This window comes from Aedes albopictus, chromosome 2 (assembly GCF_035046485.1).
Source record: "Aedes albopictus strain Foshan chromosome 2, AalbF5, whole genome shotgun sequence".
NCBI lineage: Eukaryota > Metazoa > Arthropoda > Insecta > Diptera > Culicidae > Aedes > Aedes albopictus.
Window position 1 is genome coordinate 37476687 of NC_085137.1, and position 25503 is coordinate 37502189.

General features: G+C 38.2%; 1 protein-coding gene across 1 annotated transcript; it reads left to right on the forward strand.

Annotated features, from left to right (window-relative positions):
- The first annotated feature begins 18471 nt into the window (after positions 1-18471).
- On the forward strand, positions 18472-20317 carry LOC115263937 (interstitial collagenase). Its single transcript, XM_029867241.2, has 4 exons — positions 18472-18907; positions 18966-19610; positions 19673-19868; positions 19923-20317. Exons 1-4 carry the CDS (start codon positions 18659-18661, stop codon positions 20315-20317), a joined length of 1485 nt encoding a protein of 494 aa, XP_029723101.1. The 5' UTR covers positions 18472-18658.
- Positions 20318-25503: the final 5186 nt, after the last annotated feature.

A 25503-nucleotide genomic window follows, 5' to 3' on the forward strand; every position in this document is an offset into this window, starting at 1 on the left:
ACATGTTGTAATTTTGATGGGAAAGTTGAATAGGTGAATAAGAATTAGGCCTATGGTTAGCATCAAAATTGTAAAACAAAACAAATGTTATAGTTAAGATAGTTGTAAACAGAGAGCAGCCAAATCACTCGAAGGATGAATATCCCTCGTTTAGTACTTCGAATGTGCGAAAAGTACAATAGTCCGTCCACACGTACACAGTCACCCAACCGAAGGCCGTGGATCGGAAACAGTCTCAGCACAAAAGCAGCAGCCATTCATTCTCCACACTGCACAAGCGCCAGTATCGTGAGGCTCGGGTCTGCGGGAAAAAACGTGGCCGGACAACGGTATCAACCAAGTAAGTTAGAACACGATGTTCGAGAGACCACAGCTAATCTTTATCTACGATTTGTGTTTGGCAGAAACCCTGTGGAAACCCCACCGAAATCAGGCTTCTTCGAATCTGGTTGCCTCCGCTAAACCGTGATGTAAGTGGATGAATTCCTCCAATAAAGAGGATGTGTCTAACAGATATTATTCACAGATAGCAGAAGATATCCTGAACGGGAAAGGCATTCCCGCGACCCACCTCACATCTGAATCTGGATTCTGGATCTGGCCTATTGTCCATCCACCTACGCGCCCAAGGCGTGCGCACTCGTACGTGCAGTGCGAGTAGCCAAATCAATCCACGTGAGCTACCGTAAAGGGATTAATCGGCATGGAGATGCTCATACTGTTGTTTATCTCTCTAGGAACTTGGCCAAAGCAACGGTTATAACGACGCCACTGCGCGAGAATTGTGGCAAGGCTAGACAATCGAGGAGCCATCGAAGCCGGAGAAGACCAGGCCTTTAATCCACGAACAAAAGGAGCCCCGACAACGGGTAAGTTGTCGAATTTGTAATGGTTGTTCTAGATGACTAACAGTGTGGTCTCGACAGGGCTCTTTGTTCACGCTCGCGGGCGCTCAGCAGCGGTTGTGATCACCATCGGCCTTGACCTTCGAAGCAACGTGAAGTGCTAGACCGGAATAGACGCGATAAGCACGGCTCGGTAGAGAAGCACCTGGGAGCTGGGACGAGAAGTGAGACGTAGTGAGTGAGATAGCTGATTGAGCGGTGGTTAGAGATGCCGAGACGGACTGCTGGTTCGGAGAAGAATCGCTCATAGGCCGATGAAAGTGCATTTAGTGTGGTGCGTGCGGACGGGACTAGACAGTTCGATCTCTCATCGATATTAAGCGAGCGAGGAGCAACAACAGTGCGCCAGAGGCGACGAAGATCGGCATGCATGCTAGCGTTATGACTTCACGGGCCCGTGAGTAATAGCTGTTAAGTCACAATTAGTTTAAGAACAAACCCACAAATGTATCTTAAGCAGAAACTCGTAATACAGTTATGAATGAAAGTTTGTTTGTATTATTAAGAGACACTCATCCATTATCGCTCAATAGACGGGAAAGTGTCTGCCTAGCTGTTTTAGCCAGCTAGAGGGAATTTCGTTATAAATTCTTTAGAAATTTCATTTAGGAATTCCGGCGGGGATTCCTCAGGGAATTCGTTAAGGGGTTTCTTGTGGAATTCCTGCGAGGATAACCTACGGAATTCCTTCGAAGATTCCTGCTGGCTATTTTTTTAATTTCTTTTATTCGTGTATTTTAAATTATCACACCAGCTATTTTTCGATTATTCCTCCTACAAAGCCGTTGAAAGTTCCCACTGGAATTTTTCTGGGAATTCCTCCTGGAAATTCTTCGGGGATTCCTCCTGGAACTCTTTCGGAGATAACTCCTAGAATTCTTCCTGGAATTCTTTCGGGGACTCTTGGACTTCTCCCAAATTTTTTTCCGTGATTCCTACCGATATTCCATCAGAGGCTTTCCACGAAGCAGCACGAATCCATTTTAATCGATGTTTTTTAATCGACTTGATATTTTTGTATACTATTCCTTTTTATTTGAGAAACCATTTCTTCATGTCAAAAGTTCATATTTTGTCTCGACTAACTTTCAAATAGGGCCTATGAAAAAATGGAACACAAGCAAATAAAAAAAAGGTAACACGGAAACGGCTTGTTCGATCGGAAAGGTGTCTTCAGCAAAGTTGTACAATAATATATGGCGGCTCTCAGAAAAGTACACATTGAAAAATTTATTTAGTTTTTCTTCGAAAAAAAAACAGAATTTTGTAACTAAAAAATGAATATCTCAAAAAGTTATTTTATTTACCTTCGTGGTTTTTTGTGAGAATAAAGTTCATTCTGTTAGCTATCATCTGTAAATTTTTAAAAGTGGTAAAAAAATGTACAAACAAGTTATGGCACTTTGAACATTTTTGGTTGCGTGTTTTTAAGAGTGTATGACGAATTTCCCGCAAACCCGATTTTGGGGTTGGCAGCACCCTCTCAGAATTCAATGGAATTTTATAGGCATGAAGACTATGTACTTTAAAGCAACTTTGCATGCTTTGTTGTTTTTTTTAATTAATCTACACTAATATTTGAAATGGGCTTAAGTTTTTGACCATGTTTTAAAACCAATGTGACTTAAAAATAATATGGCCTGCAAAAAGTGTGGTATGGGTGACTTTAAGAAATTTGTGTGAACTTTCAAGTAAAAAATTTTGAAATATTGAAAAATCGATTCCTACACGCTAAAAAAAGTTAAAAAATAAATTGAAGTCAATTTGGAATACATGCCCATTTGCGAAATTGAATTAATCTTTTTTCGGAGAACCAAACCCCAAACCAACCATTAAGAATAGAATTCAAAATGGATCAAAGTAATTAATTTGCTATTATCTGAATCTAACACAACACATTTTTTTCAGGTCAAACCAATTTTCCGTATTTTTATACGTGGATTTTCACATATTAATATTGAACGTAGCTTTATATGTTTCAATTATAAATCAATCCAATACAAACAATATAATTTAGGATTCTCTTTTAAACCAGAACACCAGATCTGTTACACAGAAATTCAGAATATCAACCAGAAGTCCAATTTCAACTTAAAAGTTTCCTTATTCATAGGAGAATAAAATAAATACTTTGCATTAGATAGACTTCTAAATCAAACATATGAAGCTATGTTTAATTTAATATATGAAAATATCTGTAAAAAAAAGCCCTGGATACATTGGCGTATCTAGGATTTTTTCCTAGGGGGTGCCTAGGGGGTGCCAGTTTCAGAAGCTTCCAGTTTACTTTTGTTTTTTTTTTTTGTAAAAGGAAACACCGATATACCCTCAATTTCCTAGTATAATAATATACTGCGCGAGAAGAACTAACCCGTAAATCTGATCGCAATCGCAAATAGATGTGCGCGACTGCGTCAAATCGTGTTGGTGGCATCAACGCATTTTTCTTGAGCCAAATTACAAACTTTTTGTAAAAGACACCAATACAGATGAAATGCTGTATGAAGCTGAAATTTTAACTTTGGTAAAATTTTGATTAGTAATCAGTGTCAAAATTTCAGCTTATTACAGCATTCTGTTAGCAAGTCACACGTTTTGGGAAGTTCCAAAACTTGACCGAATAATTCGTCAATTTCTTTGGGAATTAGATTTTTCACAAAATACCTTTTGACACATCCTTTGACAATTTCATCGATAATTACCATACTGCCGTAATTCTGCAAAGTGACGTAAGCGACAATCATAGTTTTGGCCCATTTTTTGGTTATTATGCATAAAACTCTTGCTCATCCTCTAAGTTTATTTCCATAGATGATAGATTACGACTATTCTAATACTGCAGGCATACCACAGTGTTATTTTTATACCAGATATTATGCATAATATACCAAAAATTATCGACATTTTGAATGGCGCTTACGTCACTTTGTAGAATTACGGCAGCATATGGAAACTTCTTCGGAAATCCCTTGAGAAGTTGGTTGGCTTTTTTGAATTCCATCAACAAATCATTCGGATTTATTAGGTATTCTCTCAAGCATTTTTCAATTACCTCAGCAGTTTTTTTGGTAATTCATTCGACAATGACACTAGATAGTAACTTCCTCACAAATGATGTCCATTGTCGAATGTTTGTAATGTTCAGTCTGTAGAGGCCGCAAGGTCGATGGCGGTGTAATTGTCTTTAAATCCCTTTGCAAATCCGTCGGATTTTTTTTAATGTTTCAACTGTGCTATTCAGTTTTACTTTGCCATTTTCTTCTAGATTTCTTCAGTAATAATTTAAGGAATTCCTAAAGCAGATTCCTTCAGAATACATTCGGCAATTCCAAAGTTACTTGTTTCGAAAATTTCTTTAGAATTTCATTAACAGTTCCTGAAAAATTATCCGGCAATCCGGCAAACCTCTCCGATTATTGCTCAGAGCCGTAGCGTACGGTTGGTCAGGATGGCCCCGTCAAGGGCGCCGAAAGAACCTAAAGCTTGAAGGAAACAGGAGTATGCTGATGTTTACTTGAATGTTATCAAGATTTCTTCATTAACAATATCTGAGAATGATCATATGTTTTTACGTTCTTCCGCATTCTTCAAAAAGTCAGATTTCTCTAGATTATTTTGAATATTTATATAACCTTAGAATTTAGATACTTTTTAGTTTTTTTATTGAGCAAAACATAATCAATAGGCTTTCCACAGTTTAGTAAAAATTCCAAAACATTGGCACTGGGGAAGGTCTTGACACAGAGAGTTGTGGTTAGGTGTGTGATCTTGAGGTTAAGCTCGAAGTTTTTTTTCGCATTTAATGAAAAAATTTTCAGTATTTAAAAAGTACCGTAAACCGGGGTCAAATTGATCTCCGGGTCGAAATTGATCAGACGATTTTCCGTTAGATAAAGTTTACTTCAAATAGTTTCCAAGCAAATATCGTTAAGCATCGGTTTACAACTGCACGATAGTTGAGAGGAAACTGTTTAAAATATGCCAGACCTAACCGAAAAACGTCTGATCAATTTCGACCCGAATATCAATTTGACCCCGGTTTACGGTATTTTAAATGAAAAAAAATCAACTGTTTTTTCCAGTGAATGCTTGTTTGCGCTTAATCTCTTGCAAATTTAGCAGATTTTTTTGGTCGTTTTCAAAAAAAAAACTACCATTGATTTTTTTTTCCCAGCCCCCAAAATAATTTTTTTATATTCCAGAAATTACTTCATCAATTTTCCCAAATATTTTTTTAGAATTTTTTAATAGGTTGCCATCAGAAAATCCTACACAAAAAATTTCAGAAATTTTCTCAAAAGATTTCTTTAAAAAATTCCTCAAGAATTCCTCTAAAAATTTCTCAGAAACTCATTCAGAGATCCTTTAAAAAAAAAAGTAAAGAATTCTTCTGCAGATTTTTCTTGATATTTCTCAAAGGTATTTCTAAATACCATAAGAAATTCTTTCAGGCAGTTATCTAGGAATTTATCCAGAAATTAGCCAAAGGATTTGTCCCGATATCTTTCCAAGAATTTTATTGAATAATATTCTACGATTTCTCAGAATTACAAAGTTTTCTTTGGAACTCTTCTAGAGATTCCTGCAAAAGTATCTTTAAGGATTAGAACCTAAGAACCAATGGAAATGGAAAATCCTGTACAGATTCAGTTAGAAATCCAAAGATTTCCTTCAGAATTTTTCCAAGGTTTTTTTTTTATTTTTTTAACGGCTTACTTTGGAAATTCAACTAAAGTTTTCTTCTGAAAGTCATCTATAGATTTCTTTAAAAACAAGAAATCTATCACATCACTTAGAAACTCTTCCATGTTTACTAAGGATTGCTCCACATATTTCTGCTAGAATTGCGCTAAGAAACCTTTCATGAATTTCCATATAAACTCCCCCAGAAAACCGTAAATTTGGAATTCATTTAATTTTTTTCTCCAGATTTGCCGTTAAAAAAAATCGCATTTGATATTATCCAAAATATATCTAAGTGTTTCTTTTGAAAGCCTTCCATCGACTTCCTCCAGGGATTTCTTCATAAAACCTTCTAGAGATTTTTTTCTAGATCTCCAAAAAAAAATACTTGAGAAACTTTTTCACGGATTCCTTGAAAAAATCTTCCAAATACCGTTCCTACACAGTTAGGGATCACTTTGATGTTTAAAGTCAAATATCTTGCTCAAATCATATATTTCGGCACGAAATTGATTTTTGTAGCGTGATCCTATTTGTTTTTTGAGATAAAAAGTGATTTTCAAGATCTTAATCTGAAAATCAAATGTATTATATTGCAATGATAGAGTTGTCTTCTCATAACTGCCAGAAAATAGCCGAAATCCATAAAAAGCTACTCCTGCAGTGATAAGCTCTGAAAGTGTCGAAATCCATCGATTTTGATATAAAAAGCGCTCGTATACCTCGGAAAAGGTATGTTTACATCTATTTAGCGAAGTTTTACTTGATTCTGGGTTTAAAATACTAAGATAATGTGACTTTCAACAGTGATCCATGATGTGATCCAGAAACTGATCGTTTGACGCTATTATGGGTCACTTCAAACAAACATTGATTTTCGCCCCGCTCAACGCTCCCGATGCATTTTTTTAGTTTAATGTAACAAAAGCATTATTTAAAAACATAGAACCTTGAAAACCAGGTGTCTTGAAACGCATAATAGTAAAAATAATACCTAAGATGTAGAACATCACTGTACCCTAGTGGCGTACCTCTTGCAAAGTACATGGACTCGGGAATTTTTAATGTTTTCTTTTTATTTATTCTGTAATATCGGATACTCCACCAATAAATAATCAAGACACTGTGTAGTTTGGCCTTACCAACCCTAATTATATATTAAGGTTGGAATTTTGAGTAATAACGCGTTGATCCATAATATGGCTCAAATTGATCCATAATATGTAGGACTCCGTGGAACTGATCCATAATAGGGCATTCGGTAAACAGTGAAATATTCTATTTTTACGCAAAAATGACATGCCATTATACCTCAAATAGTTCGGTAATCAAAAGTTCAAATCAAAACGTAGCCAACGGTGCTTTCAAAGTTGTAGTTTTGGTTTTATTTTATTTTTATTCAATTTTGGAGGTAATAAATATCACTAAGTGATCCATGACTGTGTACCCACGGTACATTTCAGAAATTCTTCCAGTTGTTCTTTACATATTCTTACAGGCATTTCTTCACAAATTGCTTCAGAAATTCCTGCAAGAGCTACTCCATGAATTCAATTGGAATTTTTTGCTGAAATTTCTCCAGGGTTTTTCATCCTGTATTCCTCTGGATATTTTTGCTGAAACTCCTTTAGAGATTCTTGCATAATTTATTCAAATGATTTCAGCAGGAAATCATCCAGAGAACATAAACCTCTGTAGAGATTCCTTTAGAAATTTCTCCTGGCCGAAAATTAGTAAAATTGTTCGTTTGACGATTCCTGAAATCCCGTGAAACTCAATTAAGTACAAAATTAACAAAACTTTAGAAAAATACTGTAAGATTTCCTGTAGAAAATTATGCATAATGTATTTATATTATGAATTTGAAATATTATTTCTAATTAGTGAGCTGGTCTTAGTGAGATTCTTGAAATGCAAAATGTGCAAATTTCGGAGAGTTTATGGGTGACTCCAATTGAAATTCCTACAGAAATTACACGAATGAAAAAAAAGTGTAAGAAAATAAAAACAAAATCGAAGGGAATGTGTTTTTTTTCGAAACATCAAAATATAACTTTTGAAGAAAATTTGAACAAAAAGAAAAACTACAAATTTAAGCAAATTAACAATGTCAATTTGTCGTGGGGCGCCAACATGGACGCTTGCCAAAGGCGCCATGGGACCACGCTACGGCTCTATTATTGCTTTGGGAACTTTTTCGGTAATGCTTTGGAAGTTTCTTCGGCAAATTTCTTATAGATATCCCTCGGGAATTTCTTTGAAAACATCTTCGGCAATTCTTTCAAAATTACGGCTATTTTGAAACTCTTTCTGAAATTCCATCAAAAATTCCTTTAATGGTTTTGCCAATAATTTCTTTAAGAATTTCGCCGACAATTTCTTAGGAAATTCTTCAAGCAACTTTTTGAAAATTTATTCCAAATTTTTTTCGAGAATCCCTTCGAGAAAAAAAGTATTTAATACTTGTGGAAAGTTTCATGGAAATTTCATCGGTAACCCCTTTGGAATATATTTCGGCAATTCAATTTTGCATTGGTTCAGATCGCATTTTTTTCGAAAAGCTTCCATAATTTCTTCAGGAATGCCTTTAATAGTTTTTCTCAGAGATATTCCCAAATGAAAAGCTGGATAAATTTGGATCAAAATTACCTAAGAAATTTCTAAAACAGTTGCCAATGTTTTGAAAACTTTTTATGTAACTTTGATGGAATGTATCCAGCCATTTCTGTGGGAATTTTGCAGGATTTTGTTTTGTTATATCTTTGTTGTTTTTTATTCGAGAATTCTTTGCAAATAGATTCCGAAACTCCATTTTAAAAATTTTCGGCTATTGTTTGGGAAATCACAATTCCGTTGTAAAATGTGAATTTTTGAGTTTCCAAAGGAACTGTCAGAGAATTTGCAAAGGAATGGCCAAAGAAATTCACAAAGAAATAGCCGAAAAACTCCCAAAGAATTAGTATATTCTTGTGAAAATGTGAAATGAATTCCCATGGAATTCCCAAAATAATTGTTTGAGAAACTTCCAAATTAACTGCCTAGGGATTTTACAGAGGAATTAACGAAAAAGCTTGAAATAAAATTGCCGAAGATGAGAAAGGAATTACTGTAAGATTTCCGACACAAATAACAAATGAAATGTTCAAAGAAAGTGCTGAACACCGAAGTAATTCACAAAGGAATCGCTGCAAAAATTATCGATGATGCAGCCAAAGGAATACCCTAAGAATTTTCCGAATAAAATAAAAAAAAACAATGCTGAAAAAATATAAACATATTGCCGAAGCAATTTTTAAAAGCAATAATTACACTAGTTTACATCATTTTTGAACTCGGTAAGCTGATGATCGTTTTTGGTGTAGAATCATGCCTTGAGTTCAAAAACGCAAAGGAAAAAAATTACAGTAGAGCGGAATTTTTTTCGACTTTCCATACAAGGTTGACGATTTGAAATCGATTTTTGTTCTATTTTTAAGCAAAGTCGCTCACTTCACACATCTCATTCTCCGTAATCAATGCTCCGATTGAACTGATTTTTTTACTGTAACTCGCTGTCAAATAAACGTTGAGAAAGATTTTTTAAATTGTTTTTTTTTTCTTATTGAAAAAATACATTTCTTCATATATTTTTTAAAAAATTGCTAAAATTTAAGGAGATCGTCCCCAAAACTCGCCAATATCTTGAATTTCATTTCATTTCGAATTGTATTATATTCAGCTTTTAATTTATGGAAAAAGATTTAAATTTGGTTGAACAAAGCGCAAGATTTTTGAATTTTATGAAATTCCATATTTTAAAAAGTTGTAAAACTCGATATTGAGCTAAAACTCAAAAACTGTTCTACTTCAAATTTTTTGAAGCACGGTTTCGAAATCAGCGCTAAATTATGCTTCAAAAATTTTGGTCTTTGACGGAAGTTCACGACTTTCGTTTTATTTTGTAAACTAGTGTTATAAATAAAATGAAATCATAAATAACTACAAAAGATATCACCATGGAATTGCCAAAGAAATTTGCAAAGAAACTGAAAAACGAATTGTAGAAGGAAATTCAGATGAGTTGTCGTTGAAATTTCAGAACAAATTTTCAATGAAATTGCTGATTAAAAAACCAAGCTCGTCGTATACAGCGCTAGCGCGGTGCAGTTTTATTGTCAATGGTTAAAGTTAATCACCCAGACCACTGCCAGAACCGAAAAACTGATACACATTTCATATAGCGTCTCAGGATAATCCTAAACTAATTAATCAGCAAAAACATAATTTTTAGTGCTTTAATTATAGAATATAAGTCCAAAACGCTAATACGTAAAATGATTAATGAAGTCATTCCATTTGTAGCTTTAGTTTTGTTCAAATGCGCCATTAATAAATGTTGGAATTATCATGTGAAGTTTTAGTTTTAGGCTAATATCAAGGAAAAATTCTAGGGGGTGCCAAATTCATTCTAGGGGGTGCCAGGCACCCCTGGAACCCCCCCCCCCCCCTAGCTACGCCAATGCCTGAATAAAAAACTTTTGTTTTCTACCGAAGAGAACCACGCAAAATGATGACATGAAGTATTTGCTGTTAGGAATCGTCCAATAAAGACGTAGCATTTTAGGGGAAGTTTATGATATTGCTTGGAATATACTTTAAGAGGGGAGGAGCCGTCCAAAATTGGCCACTAATGCTACCATGATTTCGAATGCAATTAATCACTTTTCACAGTTTTTGGCGTCTAATTTTTGAATAGTCAGCGATATGGTCAAACTCAAACATTACAGAACCCTTGAAAAAGTCCAATAAGGACCGAAACGTCGGGTTAAGAAAACATATAGTTGTTTTTGATTGACCAAATTAGACTGAAATGCCAATTAAATATATCATCCAACGTACAGTCGATCACTTAAAGAAAGTCAAACTCAAAGCAATAAAACAAGTACGACCACGATTCTTACCAATCAACGAGATTGAAACTTTTACTAAATACAAATCATTTTATTGCAATAGGTAAATATCATTTAAAATAAAAAAAAATAAATAATTTTGCTTTCGGGATGAAATTGATCAGTAAATGAAATACCTTTGCATGTGCCAAAAATATGTTTTCCACTATATGTTAACCACTCCAGAATGCGAAATGCTACGCAAAACTTTTACGAGTTTTCTCAATTTTTAAGTATTCAAGTTTTAAGTTTGATAAATTTCAAGAAAACGCCTTAAAGTATGCACTGACCTTTTTCAATGTTATGAAAGTTCGCATGATTATCTAAAAGTCACCCATACATAACTTTTTTGTAGGTAATGTCATTTTTAAGTTACATTGAGTTAAAAAACCCAGATTAATCCACCTAGTGGTGATAGTGCCTTTCTCGTCGAACGTGTACTCATGATCTTTCCTTGGTTAGGATACGACTGGGATGATTTTGCTTCAGAATGTTGGCTTTGCAGTCTTTTGGGGGAATCGAAAACACTAGTTTATGATTTTTCCGACGTTTCGGTACGTATGGGGCCTTTTCAAGGGTTTAATCCGTCAAGGTTTCCTAGTCAAGATGGCATTGCTAAACTCAAAAATTGCATACGGAAGTTTTGGTATATATTGAGTCCGTTCCGTTTGAAACCGTCGTGATGCGGACAATCTCCTACCTATAGGGCGGTCTAGAAATCGGTCCCTGTTTTTGGAATCTGCCACTATTGCTTTGTTCAGCAAGTTTCTGTGTATGGGCCATTATTCCGAAGCACAGGGTTGAAAAAAATCACATTCAATTGAATGAAATTCTTCTAAATTGAATGCATTAGGCATTCATTTTCATCTCCGCTGTGAGATACTTGAAAGTGAACACAGAAAAACTCATCTACGCTCAACATCAACACACGCTCTGCGCTGATGGATGCTTCATGTCAACAACGGCCGCATGAATGCGACTGGCCCATAAGCAAGCGTGGTGAATTTTCTCTTTTGAGTGCCAATGACAGGGAAAATGTTGTTATTGAATCTCGCCGTCGCCACGATGTGAGCGACGAGAGAATTTTTATTCTCTTCTCACCCGCCTCTGCGAAGGAAAGAGGCTTCAACGTCAGAAGCGGTGTGATGAAAAGACAAAAACAAAAACTCACGTTCGTTGCATGCTTTCATTTTTTTTTTTGCAACCCTGCCGAAGCATGATCTTTCCATCGACGTAATCCGAACTGTTCCTGAATCCTGAGAATACGTTATTTAGAAAGAAAAGCAATTATTGTAATATAATTGGGAAACTTATAAATGGAACATATTCCAACTTTTTATTAAACGTATAGACAGAGCTAAAAAATATCAGAATTTTCAGTTGACTGCTTGAGCACCTTCACTGTCACGGCCGATCAATACCAAGACGATAACTACAAGCTAGGATATAACTTCTTTCTTCACACTTTAGGCTATATTTTATTATCAGAACAAAAAAAAAAGGACACATTTAATGCTTCTAGTGAGCTATTTGTTCTTTGATAGAAGCATGATACTAGACAACGAACTAGCATGCAACACCCAGTGGCACAGCCGAAAACATTTCCTGACAGCTGCGGCGGGAATCGAACCCGCGCTCCCCAGCACAAAGAGACTAAATGCTTGGTGACACTAGCCGCACGGCCACGAAGCCACAAGATTCATGTAAAATTTGACAAAAAATGCAAGCAAGTGGAATTTCCCATGCGAAATCCCATAAAAAAAATTCGCAGTAGTTTAAGACGCAAAAGAGGATTGAAAAAAAATTGTCCGGGATTGATGCGATAATTTTCATTTTCCCATATAACTCATCCTACTGTATATTTTTACACCTCAGGAATCTGAAATGGTGTGATTTGATGAGATTGTTTTAGTACAGACAAACAGACATACATATCATTTGGAACATATTGCTATTACAGTCCCGATTCGTTCGTTGGTGACTCAAAGGATGGGCTGTCTCGATGGTTGAATGTTCACTGGTTGGGGCAAAACCCAACTAAAAAGCACTGTCAATGTCAAAATAGATGTCCAATCGAGTTTGACGTCTGACGGCCGTTGCATCGGAGCTCCTGTATACAGAACATTTGTGAAAGTATGCGAGTGTTTCGTGACGTATTTCTCGTCACTCGAGTGTGTCTAGAGCATTTTGATCAGATGTCAGTCGCCCCAACGAACGAATACGATTCGCTAATCGGGGCGTAATCGTGACCCAACCAGCGAATCCAGGCTGTATATTCATCGTCGAGAAAAAAATAATCGTCAAATGCTTTCACAAGCAGCTGCGGGCTTGATGGCGGTAGTGAGTAAACGTCAAACAAACAAAAACGATTTATATTTAATTCAACCGTTGAAAACAAGCACGATGGGTAGTGAGTAGAGTGAGACGTCTGTATGTATGTGGCCTTAGTTCAGTCAAGATTTTAATCGCTTGCATTGACTTTGTTCACTTTTGTAGTTCCTACGAAGCACCTAATGCTGGTTCTGCATCACTATCGGTAGCTTATAATGTGGTCTAAGCCCATTTTCTTGCTAATTGTTCCTCAGGTTATATAAAAAAGGCGCGGTTTGATGTATCGCATGCATAGGTTTAGTTCACTTTTATATTTGGCCACATTCGGTAGGATCAGTAGGTCGGCTCTAGAGGCACGTTCTCCTATATAGCATCAGGGTCGTACAATTTCGAAAGGAAAACACGACGTACGACTGCTGTAGTAAACCGTTTCCCATACGAACGGACTGCTGTGATGCTTCATCTCTCACCCAGCAACACACTCGTTCGTTGCTGCTACAGAAACAAGTGTGTATGAAACATGGAATGATACACTTGGATTTTCGTTTCATTTATGAGTCATTGAAATACTTCAACATGCTAAAACCACTATTTAAACCACATTTTTCAATAGTGGTGCACGCCAATAGAATGATAATTATGTTTTATGAAAGAGGATAACAAATTCGACCACTTAAATCCAATTAATCGGCACCCGTAACCATTGAGAGAATAGCGCACACCAGTGAGACACTAATGCTCTGCCGGGTGAAGCACAAGCAATGCGACCGGGTGGGAGACTACCGAGTTCTACGATGAGTGGAAAAGTTTTTTATAACGACCGAGTGATTAGAAAAATGTATGAAACGGTTGAAGTGACTCATTCAAATGTTGCATGAAAGTGTATCATTCAAACGAAATTGTACGCCCCTGATAGCATACATGGATTAGGATAACTTTTTCATTTGGCCACTTTCGGCGGGACACCCGGAACCGATTCCGGGACAATACCGATTATCCCATGCATGGTTTGAGACTAGTTTCTTGCTAACTGTTTATCAGGTTTCCATGGATTGATGCGTATAATGGATGAGTTTGGTTCATTTTTACATTTGACCACTTCCGGCGTAACAACCGAAACAGTTCTGAAACACTACCTATTTTGTATAATGTGGTCTGAGCCTATTTTCTTGCTAACCGCACATCAAGTTATCGGAAAAGCCGCTATCTGATGTGTCGCATGAATGGGTTTGGTTCCTTTTGGCATTTGGCCACTTCCGGCGGGACACCCTAGATCGATTCCGGAACACTATCGGTAGTCGTTAGAAAGATCTTAGAAATGATCTGAGTCTATTTTCTTGCTAATCGTTCATCACGTTTTTAAAAAATCGGCTGTTTAATGTGCCGCAGGACACCAAGAACCGGTTCCGGAACATTTTCGGTTGTTCCAAATATGTTCTGAAACTATTTTCTTGTTAACCGTTTATCAGGTTGCCAAAAAAGGCGCGATTTGATGCGTCGAATGCATAGGTTTGGTTCACTTTCATATTTGGCCACTTCTGGCGGAACACCCGGAACCGGTTCCGGAACACTACCGGTTCAGATATGGTCTGAGAATGTTTTCCTGCCTGCTGTTCATCAGGTTATAGAAAAAGCCGCGGTTTGATGTGTCGCATGCATGTGTTTGGTTCACTTTCATATTTGACCTCTTCCGGTGGGACACCCGGAACCGGTTTCGGAACACTACCGGTTCAGATATGGTCTGAGAATGTTTCCCTACCTACTGATCATCAGGTTATCGAAAAAGCCGCTGATTGATGTGTCGCATGCATGGATTTGGTGTACTTTCATATTTGGCCACTTCCGGCGGAACACCCGGAACCGGTTCCGGAACACTACCGGTTCAGATATGGTCTGAGAGTGTTTTCCTGCCTACTGTTCATCAGGTTATCGAAAAAGCCGCTGTTTGATGTGTCGCATGCATGAGTTTGGTGTATTTTCATATTTGGCCACTTCCGGCGGAACACCCGGAACCGGTTCCGGAACACTACCGGTTCAGATATGGTCTGAGAATGTTTTCCTGCCTGCTGTTCATCAGGTTATAGAAAAAGCCGCGGTTTGATGTGTCGCATGCATGTGTTTGGTTCACTTTCATATTTGACCTCTTCCGGTGGGACACCCGGAACCGGTTTCGGAACACTACCGGTTCAGATATGGTCTGAGAGTGTTTTCCTGCCTACTGTTCATCAGGATATCGAAAAAGCCGCGGTTTGATGTGTCGCATGCATAGGTTTGGTTCACTTTCATATTTGGCCACTTCCGGTGGGATACCCGGAACCGTTTCCGGGACACTACCGGTTCAGATATGGTCTGATACTATTTTCCTGCTTACCGTTTATCAGGTTATCGAAAATGCCGCGGTTTGATGTGTCGCATGCATGGGTTTGTAGCGTTTTCATATCTGGCCCCTTCCTGGGGTACCGATCCGGAACACCTAAATGGCCATAACTCCGGAACGGCTGGACCGATCCGAACCATTTTCAATAGGAAACAATGGGACAAAATGCTCCGTCGAATGAATCATCGGTCGTTGAAATCGGTTGATGTTTACTATCTAAAAATTAGGTGACCTTTTTGTACACACACACACACACACACACACACACACACACACACACACACACACACACACACACACACACACACACACACACACACACACACACACACACACACACACACACACACACACACACACACACACACACACACACACACACACACACACACACACACACACACACACACACACACACACACACACACACACACACACACATACACACACAGACATCATCTCAACTTGTCGAGCTGAGTCGATTGGTATATAATATTTGACCCCTCTGAGGGCTCTATCAAATTATCGTTTTTGGAGTGAACATATAGCCTTTCGGTACACCTTGGTGTACGAGAAAGGCAAAACGGTCAAATACTTTAGCCCTTTTCAAACATTAGTCTAGATAAATAAAAAAAAAAAACAAAGTATACAATCTTGCTTTAAAATACATAGTCTTTATACCTAAGAAGTTCCATCGGATTCAGAGACAGCTTTGCTAAACCCCTACGGCGAGTTTGCGTGAATTCGTCATACACTCTAAAAAACACACAACCGAAAATGTTCAAAGTGCCATAACTTTTTTGTACATTTTTTTACCAATTTGAAATTTTTACAGATGGTAGCTAACAGAATGAACTTTATTCTCACAAAAAATCACGAAGGTGAAAAAATAGCTTTTTGAGATATTCAATTTTTAGTAACAAAATTCAGTTTTTTGGAAGAAAAACTAAATAAATTTTTCAATGTGTATTTTTCTGAGAGCCGCCATTTATTAATCTACAACGTTGCCGAAGACAGCTTTCCGATCAAACAAGCAGTTTCAGTGATATGATTTTTAATTTGCATGTGTTCCATTTTTTCATAGGCCCTATTTGAAAGTTAGTCGAGACTCCATAAAAAGTTTTAATATGAAAAAATGGTTATTTATATTGATTAGAACAGCTTTGCAAAATTATATCCAAATCAAAAATGCAAAATTTAAAAAAAATTGATTTTTTTCGTGCTTTTCCAAGAAGAAATCATTCGAGGTTTCCTCCTGGAATTCCTTCAGTGATTTCTCTTAGAACTCCTCCAGGAAAACGTTCGGGTAATCCTCTTGGAATTCCTTCGGAGATTCCTCTTGAAAATCTTCTGAGCATTCCGCTTGGAAATCCTTCGGAGATTCCTTCCGGAATTCCTTCGTGGGTTTCTCTGGGATTTCTCCTGTTATTTCTTCGAGGGTTTGTCCTGGAATTCCTTTGGGAATTCTTCCTGGAATTTCGTTGGGTATTCCTTTTGGACTTCCTACAGGGATTCTTCCTGGACTTCCTTCGGGGATTCCTCCTGGAATTCTTTCGGAGATTGCTCTTAGAATTTCTTTGGAAATTCCTCCTAGAATTCCTCCTAAATTTTTATCATGGATTCCTTTTGGAATTCCTTCGAGGATCCTTCCCTGATTTCCTTCGTAATTTTGTCAGATATTCCTCCAGAAACTCCTTCTGGAATTCCTCTTGAACTTCCTTCAAGGATTCCTCCTGAAATTCCTTCTGGGATTCCTTCGGGGATCGTTCTTAAAATTTCTCTGTAGATTTCTCATGGAATTCTTCCAAGAATTCCTCCTAGAATTTCTACGGGAATTCTTTCTGGAATTCTTTCAGGAATTTCTCTTGGAATTCTTCCTTGAGTTTCTTCGTGGATTCGATTTGGAATTACTCCAGGGATTCCTCCTGAAATTCATTCGTCTTGGGATTCGTCTTGGATCTCCTCCTAGAATTACTTCGGGGATTCCTCCTGGAACTCCTACGAGGATTCATCCTGAAATTGCTTTGAGGACTTCTCCTGGAATTCATTCGGCAATTCCTCCCTCAGGGATTTTTACAGGAATTCCTACAGTTTCCTTCTGGATATTTTTCGTTGAATTCTCCTCATTTGGAGACTCTTTCTCGAATTTCCTTGGCATTTCCCACTGGAGCTCTTTTGAGGATTCCGGCTGGAAATTCTTTGAGGATTACTGCTAGAAATCCTCTTTTAATTTTTGCGGGGATTCCCGCTGGGCTTCTTTCAGGGGTTCCTAAGGGAATTCCTACGAAGATTCCCCCTGGAATGCCTTCAAGAATTCCCCCTGGATATTTTGCGATGAGACCTCCTAGAAATTCTTTGGAAATTCCTGCTGATGTTCCTGGTATTCTGGTATTCTTGCTGGAATTTCCTTGGGATTCCTGGGAATCTTCCTAGAATTCCTTCGGAAATTCCGTGAAAATGCCAATCTGGGATTTCCCCAATAAGTTTTTTCAGGGATCTCTCTAAGGGAGAATCTTGCACCACCAGACATTTTTGTAGATGTTCCATCATGGATTCGTACAGCAGTTCCTGCAGTGATCAGTCCAGAAGTTTCTTCATTGACTTCTCAAAGAGTTTTTCTTTAATCATTAGTGGATTTCTAAGTGTAAATAGCTCACCTTATTATCAAATTTGATAGCTCCTGAATGTTTGAGGAAAACAAAATAAAAATCGTAGTAAAATCGATATTTTCTGGCGCTTCTTTTGCAATAGAGTAATAAAAAATGCACCACACTAAGGATACGGTAATGTCACAATAGGTCTAATCGTCTAATAACTGGTCGCAGTGACGTACTCGAATAGGAATTAAAAAGGTATTCAATCTAGTGTAAAAAATAATTATGGTCAAATTTTGATCACGCCGATTCACGCCGCCGCCGAGCAAAATATAGTCGGCGCACAGGTCTATTTTGAACTGCACTGTATTCCTGAATATGGCACGATTTGCGCAATAATGGTAAAGTGGCGTCAATAAAAATGAATGATTATTTCTGAATTTCCCAACAGAAACGGAAAGTTTGAGATAACCTCAAAATAAAAACGAACAACGGAGCCTTACCTAGCTCAGATAAATAACACACAACTTCAAAACAGCATCATGCACGATTCTGGTTTACAGAAGTGAAATGCTCATCATCGTTTTGAAGAAATTTCTAACTTTTCTAAACATATCTGCCACACGATAGTATTCGAAAAAGGAACTCACACTCATCAATCATGAGCAGTGGGTTTTGACCCCGTTGGGAAGTAATGTCAGCAAAAAAGAAGTGTTACACATATGCTGCAACATTAGGGTTTTCCCTGAGAAAATTCGATTCTTTCAAGCAATTCATGATTTGGTCAGTTGCTTTCGAGAAGTAGACTAATGCGCATTCACGTTCGTAGCGGTCGCGAAAATGGCAGTAAAACAATGTAATATTCGTGGAGACACATGGCGTTGCTGCTTATTGGCAATGTTACTACTTGGTGAAGCTATCCAGCAAAACGAGGCATCTCTTGCGTTTCCCAATATTCGAGAAGGAATGAAATTGAAATTTGGCTCAAAAATACAGGAACCTAGTACAAGTGATAGCAATTCGAGTGATACAAGTGTTGCTCTCGTTGTTCCTTTGGAAGAACCTGTCATGTCCGAAGATGACGCAGAGGTATGTATTCATGCTGTCTTAATATATTCTTGATAAATAACTTTTCACCTTCTATCAGAAAATCCTTGATGATATCAGATTCTACACTACTAACGATAACACTGATGATAACGGACTCCGCTTTTTCGCTGGTGCAAATACCAGAATATTGCGCTATCAACAGCAATTTGGGCTGAAAGAAACAGGCGAGCTAGATCGAGAAACTAAAATATCGCTCCAAAGTCCGACATGTGGCGTGAGTAACGTCGCTGCGTTCGGCGAGGACAAGAAGTGGAGCTCGCGTTATCTCACATACTACGTTAGGAATACTCCATGGGGAATCCCCTCGAGGACTGTTAAAAATCTTATACGTAACGCTTTCGACCAGTGGAGTAAGGTGACGAACCTTGAATTCGCTGAGTCTAACGACCCAAAGTCTGATATGGAGATTTCATTTGGTGGTCGAAGGCATACTAATAGAGAAAGCAAATGTCAAGATGATCTAGGGAATAATACGTTGGCACACGCGTTTTACCCGCCGATCGGAGGAATCCACTTCAACACCAAATTCTTCTCCGGAACCATGAACAAAGATTTGTTTCTCACGACTGCAATACATGAAATCGGTCATTCAATCGGGCTAGAACATTCTTTTTCAAAAGCTTCAGTTATGTATCCCAATTTTGTAACACACTTTTCCGAAGTACCGAAGCAGGACGTTGAGGTAAGTAGTGTAGAATGAATAATAGAAGTTACCAGGCAATAAAATTTAGATAATTATTTTAGAATATTCAAATGAAGTACGGTAAACGCCAGAATCAGACAACAACCAGAATACCAACTTTTTGTGATCTGACAAAATACGATGCTATGCTGTATTATCAAAACACGTTAGCCATAATCGCAGGAAAGTACTGCTACACAAAGTTCAACGGTAGAGATAAGCCGACTTTACTCAGCGAGATGTGGCCAGGAGCTCCTGGTAAAGCTAGTAGTAACAATGCTGACAAAGTTTATTAGCACAACTTTATTTCAGAAACACTGGACGCCGCAGAAAGCATTGGTCTTCATACCTTTTTATTCAAAGGTGAACAAGTGTGGGTTTTCAAGGATGCCCGGTTACAAGTAGGTTATCCTCGCAAAATCCATGAAGCATTTCCAGGACTGCCCAAGAATTTGGATGGTATTTTCTACGATAAACAAACACATATGTATGCCTTCAAAATGGATCATTACTGGAGGTACAATACGGAAAAGAAAAATGTCGATCACACAGACGGCATAGAAGAGTATGGTTTGCCCGGAAGGATCGATGCAGCAATTTTAGAGAATGTTCAGAAAAGAATATTTTTCTTCAAGGACAGCGTAAGATATATATACGATTTAAAGACTCGCAATACAACACGACATGACGATCCGATGTTTTGCTAGGTAAACAATAAAACCTATCTTTAATCTAAACTAAACTTTAATGTTTGCTTCTTTTAATTTTGGGTAATTGCACACCAAAGCTTGTGCACTTTAGAATCGGTACACTATCAACCGGCTGCAGATCAATAACGGTTTGATCTAGAAAAACCCTATTTAATCCACCTAGCTGTGATGGTGCCTTTCTCGTGCTTTAAAATATCCTTTCAACAAAACTCGAGCGACATGTTGATGACATTGTCATAAATACAAAATGAAAACTGCTTGCTAAATATACTCAATATGGATACATTTTATATTAGCATAACATCCAATATTCAGAAAATATAAGACAACGATCCAAAACTCAAACCAAACAAGTGTCATGAAGCCGCAAAATTTTGAAACGTCATTTTAGATTTTCCGGTCATCATTTTATGACTCCGGATATCTACCCCAACTAAACTAACCGCCATCTTGAACATTGAGACACCATCTTGGATGTTCTGGTATTCATTTTTGGACTCTGCACCTAAAATTACATAAAATAGTCGCCGTATTGAATTTTGGCATGTCGTTTATGATTTTCTGGTTACCAGTTTTGGACGAAGACCGGCATTCTTCCCCATTCAAACTATAGTCATATTGCAGACCTTGTGAAACAGCGCACAGCTTGGGTTTTCTGATTACAAATTTTGAATTCTGGACATATTTTCATACAAAATATGCCCATAATGCAAGAATTAAAAATCCTGTAAAATAGGCACTAACTTGAATACTGGGCCATTATCTTGGACTTTGGACCGCTATCTTGGATACTCTGGTAGACTCCGAACATATTTCCCATACCAAATATAAGTGTTTTACATAGTTTTAGAGCTCAAAATTCCTTCAAACAGCCACCATCTTCTGTTGACGCGATCAAATTCTTCTTTTTCCATTCAACGTTGACCCATCCTGCTATAAATTTATACCTTAGGAATCTGGAGTGGTACGATTTGATGAGATCGCTTTAGTTTTGTCTATATTTTGTTCTCATATATGAGAACTTAGACCTATTCGTCACTGTTGTTCATACCTAATGTTTATCAGGCCATTAAACAAAGCCACGATTTAATTTTTCACATGTACGTTGGTTCTGCTACACAACAGCTAGTCTGTAATGTGATCTAAGGCTATTTTCTTGCTAACCGTTCATTAGATTATCAAAAAATCTGCGATCTGATGTGTCGTATGTATGGGTTTAGTTCATTTTTATATTTGGTAATTTCCGGTGGTATACCCGGATCTGATTCCATGACACTACTGGTTGTCCCAATTATGGTCTTAGACTATTTTTCTGCTTACCACTCATCAGGTTATCGAAAATGCCGTGGTTTGATGTGTCGCATGCATAGGTTTGATGCATTTTCATATCTGGTCCCTTCCCGGGGTACCGTTCCGAAACACCTAAATGGACATATCTCCGGAACGGCTGAACCGATCCGAACCATTTTCAATTGGAAACAATGGGACCAGATTCCGCGTCGAATGAACCGTCGGTCAATGAAATCGGATGAGGTTTACTGCCAAAAAGTGATGTGAGTTTTTTTGTACACACACATACACACACACACACACACACACACACACACACACACACACACACACACACACACACACACACACATACACTCACAGATATCACCTCAATTCGTCGATCTGAGTCGATTGGTATATGTCATTTGACCCTCCGGGCCTTCTATCAAAAGTTAATTTTTGGAGCGAACATATAGCCTTTCCAGTACACTTAGTGTTCGAGAAAGGCAAAAAAATGTAGTGATAAGCTTATTTGTTGCATTTTATAGGAAAAATGTTGAATTTAATTTAAGATGAAATTTCAATCTGTATTTGTGATTCAAGCCAATGTTCGTCAACACTTGCGAATTTCGCAGTTCGCGGGCTTTTTTTCCACAAGAAACAAAACTATACTCATTAATGATATGCTCAAAACTAGTAACGACATAAAACTTTTGACAAATATGGTTTGTAAGATCATACAGTAATGTCCCGATTTTATCACGCCCTCCGCGCTGTTAAATTCGAGAGCAAGTGTTTCCCCTCATCTTCAAGATGAATGTTAAAGGTGCGTTTTGCGACGTTAAACATTTTGAACATGCGTATAGATTCTGTAGAATATTTTAAAGCAGTTTTGAAAAGGGGCGTGATAAAATCGGAAAAATTCTGTATTCAAAGCATAATTTAATTCAAAATATTGCCTGGGACGACCTACCATAATTCAAGTTGCCTAACATAATTCATATCTTTTACCGACTTTTCGAATCCTCTAAGCAGAATTACTTCTTCGAATGAGCGTAATAAGTTTTTGTACCACACTCTTAAAAAATTAGGAATTTACACGTGACGTAAGCCATCAACGTACGTAAACACTTCATGACTGAATGGCAAATTTGACTCAATTTTACATCCATCATGTAAGTTCGCGTTAGTTGCACAAAATGTCAACAAACCTATCCGACCAGATAGGTAGAAACAGTTTTACATTTATCGCTTTTCTTACAACTCGGTGATACAGCGAGAGGTATAGTACGTGCCTCTCAATCAGCGGACCAGAGTTTGAATCCAGTACATTATTTTACTTACATATGTTGTATTTCTTGCTTCGGCTCTAGTGATTGCTAGCTCGACTTTATTTGTGATAGAAGACGTAAATTTGTGTCAAACGGGCCGCTCCTTTTATGTGCATCCAAGTGAACTTAAATTTACATGATTTTTTCTAAGAGTGCATTTACGATACGCAGATACGCGTATTTCGACTACCACTTGTAATCTTCCTCAGTGTCAGTTATCCACGCATTTTTTTTTTATTTTTAAAAATCTGATGTAGGTATATACATATTTATTGCAGACAACTACATATTCTTAATCACTTAACCTAATTTACAGCTCTATTGTCCACTAGGGCACTACGTGAGCGATTTCAATTGACAGCTGTACCTACAGATTGTACAGCGCCTAGATGTATTCTATTATACTTTATCGAACTGGTTGCCTTTCTGCTGCTTTCACTTTTCTACTCTTTTCATGGTAGAATGATGAGCACAAGGATGATGATGGATGGCCGTTGTTCCGTTCCAGTCCGATTGAGGGTCCATTTTATGAGTAGCAGTTCGCCGATGTCCAGGTATCCGGGTCCGTTTGAGCCATGGGGCTCAGAAGAGGGTCAGTGTCAGCCGCTCTCGGTGAAGAGCAACTGACGAAAAATTGCAAGTGCCGGGGCTGGGAATCAAACCCATGGCCATCCGCATATGAAGCGAACGTGTGACCAACTACACCACGGGCCCCGGCTGCAAGACATCGCATTCTCCCCGCACGGAACCGTCAAACTACCCAAAATTGAGTTCTTTTGACGCAATCCCATAGTTCGGCCCAATAAGCCAAATTTGAGTAAATCGATTAAACTCACACTAGGTAAATTGCCTTCACCTCCAGCAAAAACATTTACTTAAGAGTAGGTAAATTCAACCCAAGACCCCCCCCTCATTCAACCCAAATTTGAGTAAACCTGCATTTACCCAAAATTGGCTTATTGGGCTCAAGGACCCCCGTTGGGTAGATGCATCTCTGTTTGTTTTTGACAACATCGGTGAGGGAAAGAGGGAAAACAACCTAATTTTGGGTAACTAGTTTATTCGATATACTCAGCTTTGAGTAAAATCGACCCAAAAATTAGGTAGTTTGATTTCTCCGTGCGCTTATGTACTAAAATCCTATCGCTACTTTTGTTACCTAAAAACCAACCTACACCAAACCTATAAATTTACCTATGGTCCACTGCACGAATTTATACTGGCCTGCTTACTCTCACACGAAATTTGACGTTTGAGCGGTGCCGGCACCTCTCAAACGTCGAATTTTCTGTAAAAGTAAACAGGGCAGCATAAATTCGTGCAGTGGACCATTGGGTACCTACGTATTCCTACCGCGTGCACTGTGCTTATGGGTAGTAAGCGTATGGCAAGAAATTTCTTGGCCTATCTCGATGCATGGAAAATTCAGGCAAGGAATCGGTCAACAAATAATAAAGCGTCGCTTTATTCCGGATCCTAGTACGGAGCTGAAACGAAACGTCAAATCAAATGGGCCTTGCTGTGTTAAATCTTTAAACCATTCCGGTCACGGAAAAATAATGCACTGAACGAAAATTACTTGAGCGATTCCGTTTGAAGTGCATACCTCGCATTAGGAATGAATTTGAATAAACGTGACTGACCGTTTCCCTGATCCTTGATAGGAAGCTATGCCTCTTTCTTTGTGGATTCATAAACTTTCCGCTACGTCAAGTTTCTAAAATACTAATATTATCCTTTGTCAACAGGTTTTCATCCTACAGAACATGTTCGGCCACTTTTTATTTTAATTTATACGACCCCTTTTCTTACTCTTTACCCGCTTTTTTAACCTCTGCAATGTGTTCTTTGAATCGAATTTCAAGTGTTCTTTTCATTTGTCCAATGTAGGTTTTATTGCAATGTGGACATGCTATCTTGTAAACTACAACGGAGCCTGTGGAGTACTAGGGCGCCCTCCACAGTATTTTGCCCTTACTGCGCTAACCGGAGCAATGGTGCAGCAGGGATTGGCGGCATGCACCGTGCGGTGCGAAAAAAGCGTGTGCTTCACACAATCGCAAGTGCTCGTCTCCCGTTTTGCCGAGAGACAAGAGACGTATGAGTGAGAGCTTTCGTAATTGTGCGAGAGACAATCGCAGCACTAGCTCTACGGCGCAGGGAGTAATGCACGGTGCTTGGGACTGTGTTTGTCTCCAAACAGAAAAAAATCAATTAATAAATTAATTGAAGAGTTTGTGTTTTCGGTTAAGTTGTTAAGCTTGTCAAGGGTTGCCAAGTGATGGGTCGTTTGATTCGAATTTTTTGCAATCATGCGTAGTATCAAGCCAAGTGCAAAGCACGGAGACAAGCACCGAGAGAGTGCATACGACAGAACGTGAGAGACAGGAGAGCTCCAGCGCGCGGCAAAGTAAGCGAGCAACACACAACCGATTGCGCGTACTCGTCTCCTTCTAGTTTGTTGTGCTGTCTCGTAGCAGAGTGTGCGGCACGCAAAGAGTTTTGAGTCGCACCCTATCCCTGTGGTGCAGTTGACCTTGTGTTTCTCCGAGATAATCTGCTATCCTTCTTAAGCCTCAA

What these genes read in the sequence shown, in the direction of transcription:
- LOC115263937 (XM_029867241.2), top strand. Translation starts at nt 18,659, where the DNA reads ATGGCAGTAAAACAATGTAATATTCGTGGAGACACATGGCGTTGCTGC. An exon ending in TGTCCGAAGATGACGCAGAG is followed by an intron (nt 18,908 to 18,965) that starts GTATGTATTCAT and finishes ACCTTCTATCAG; the next exon opens with AAAATCCTTGATGATATCAG. An exon ending in TACCGAAGCAGGACGTTGAG is followed by an intron (nt 19,611 to 19,672) that starts GTAAGTAGTGTA and finishes TAATTATTTTAG; the next exon opens with AATATTCAAATGAAGTACGG.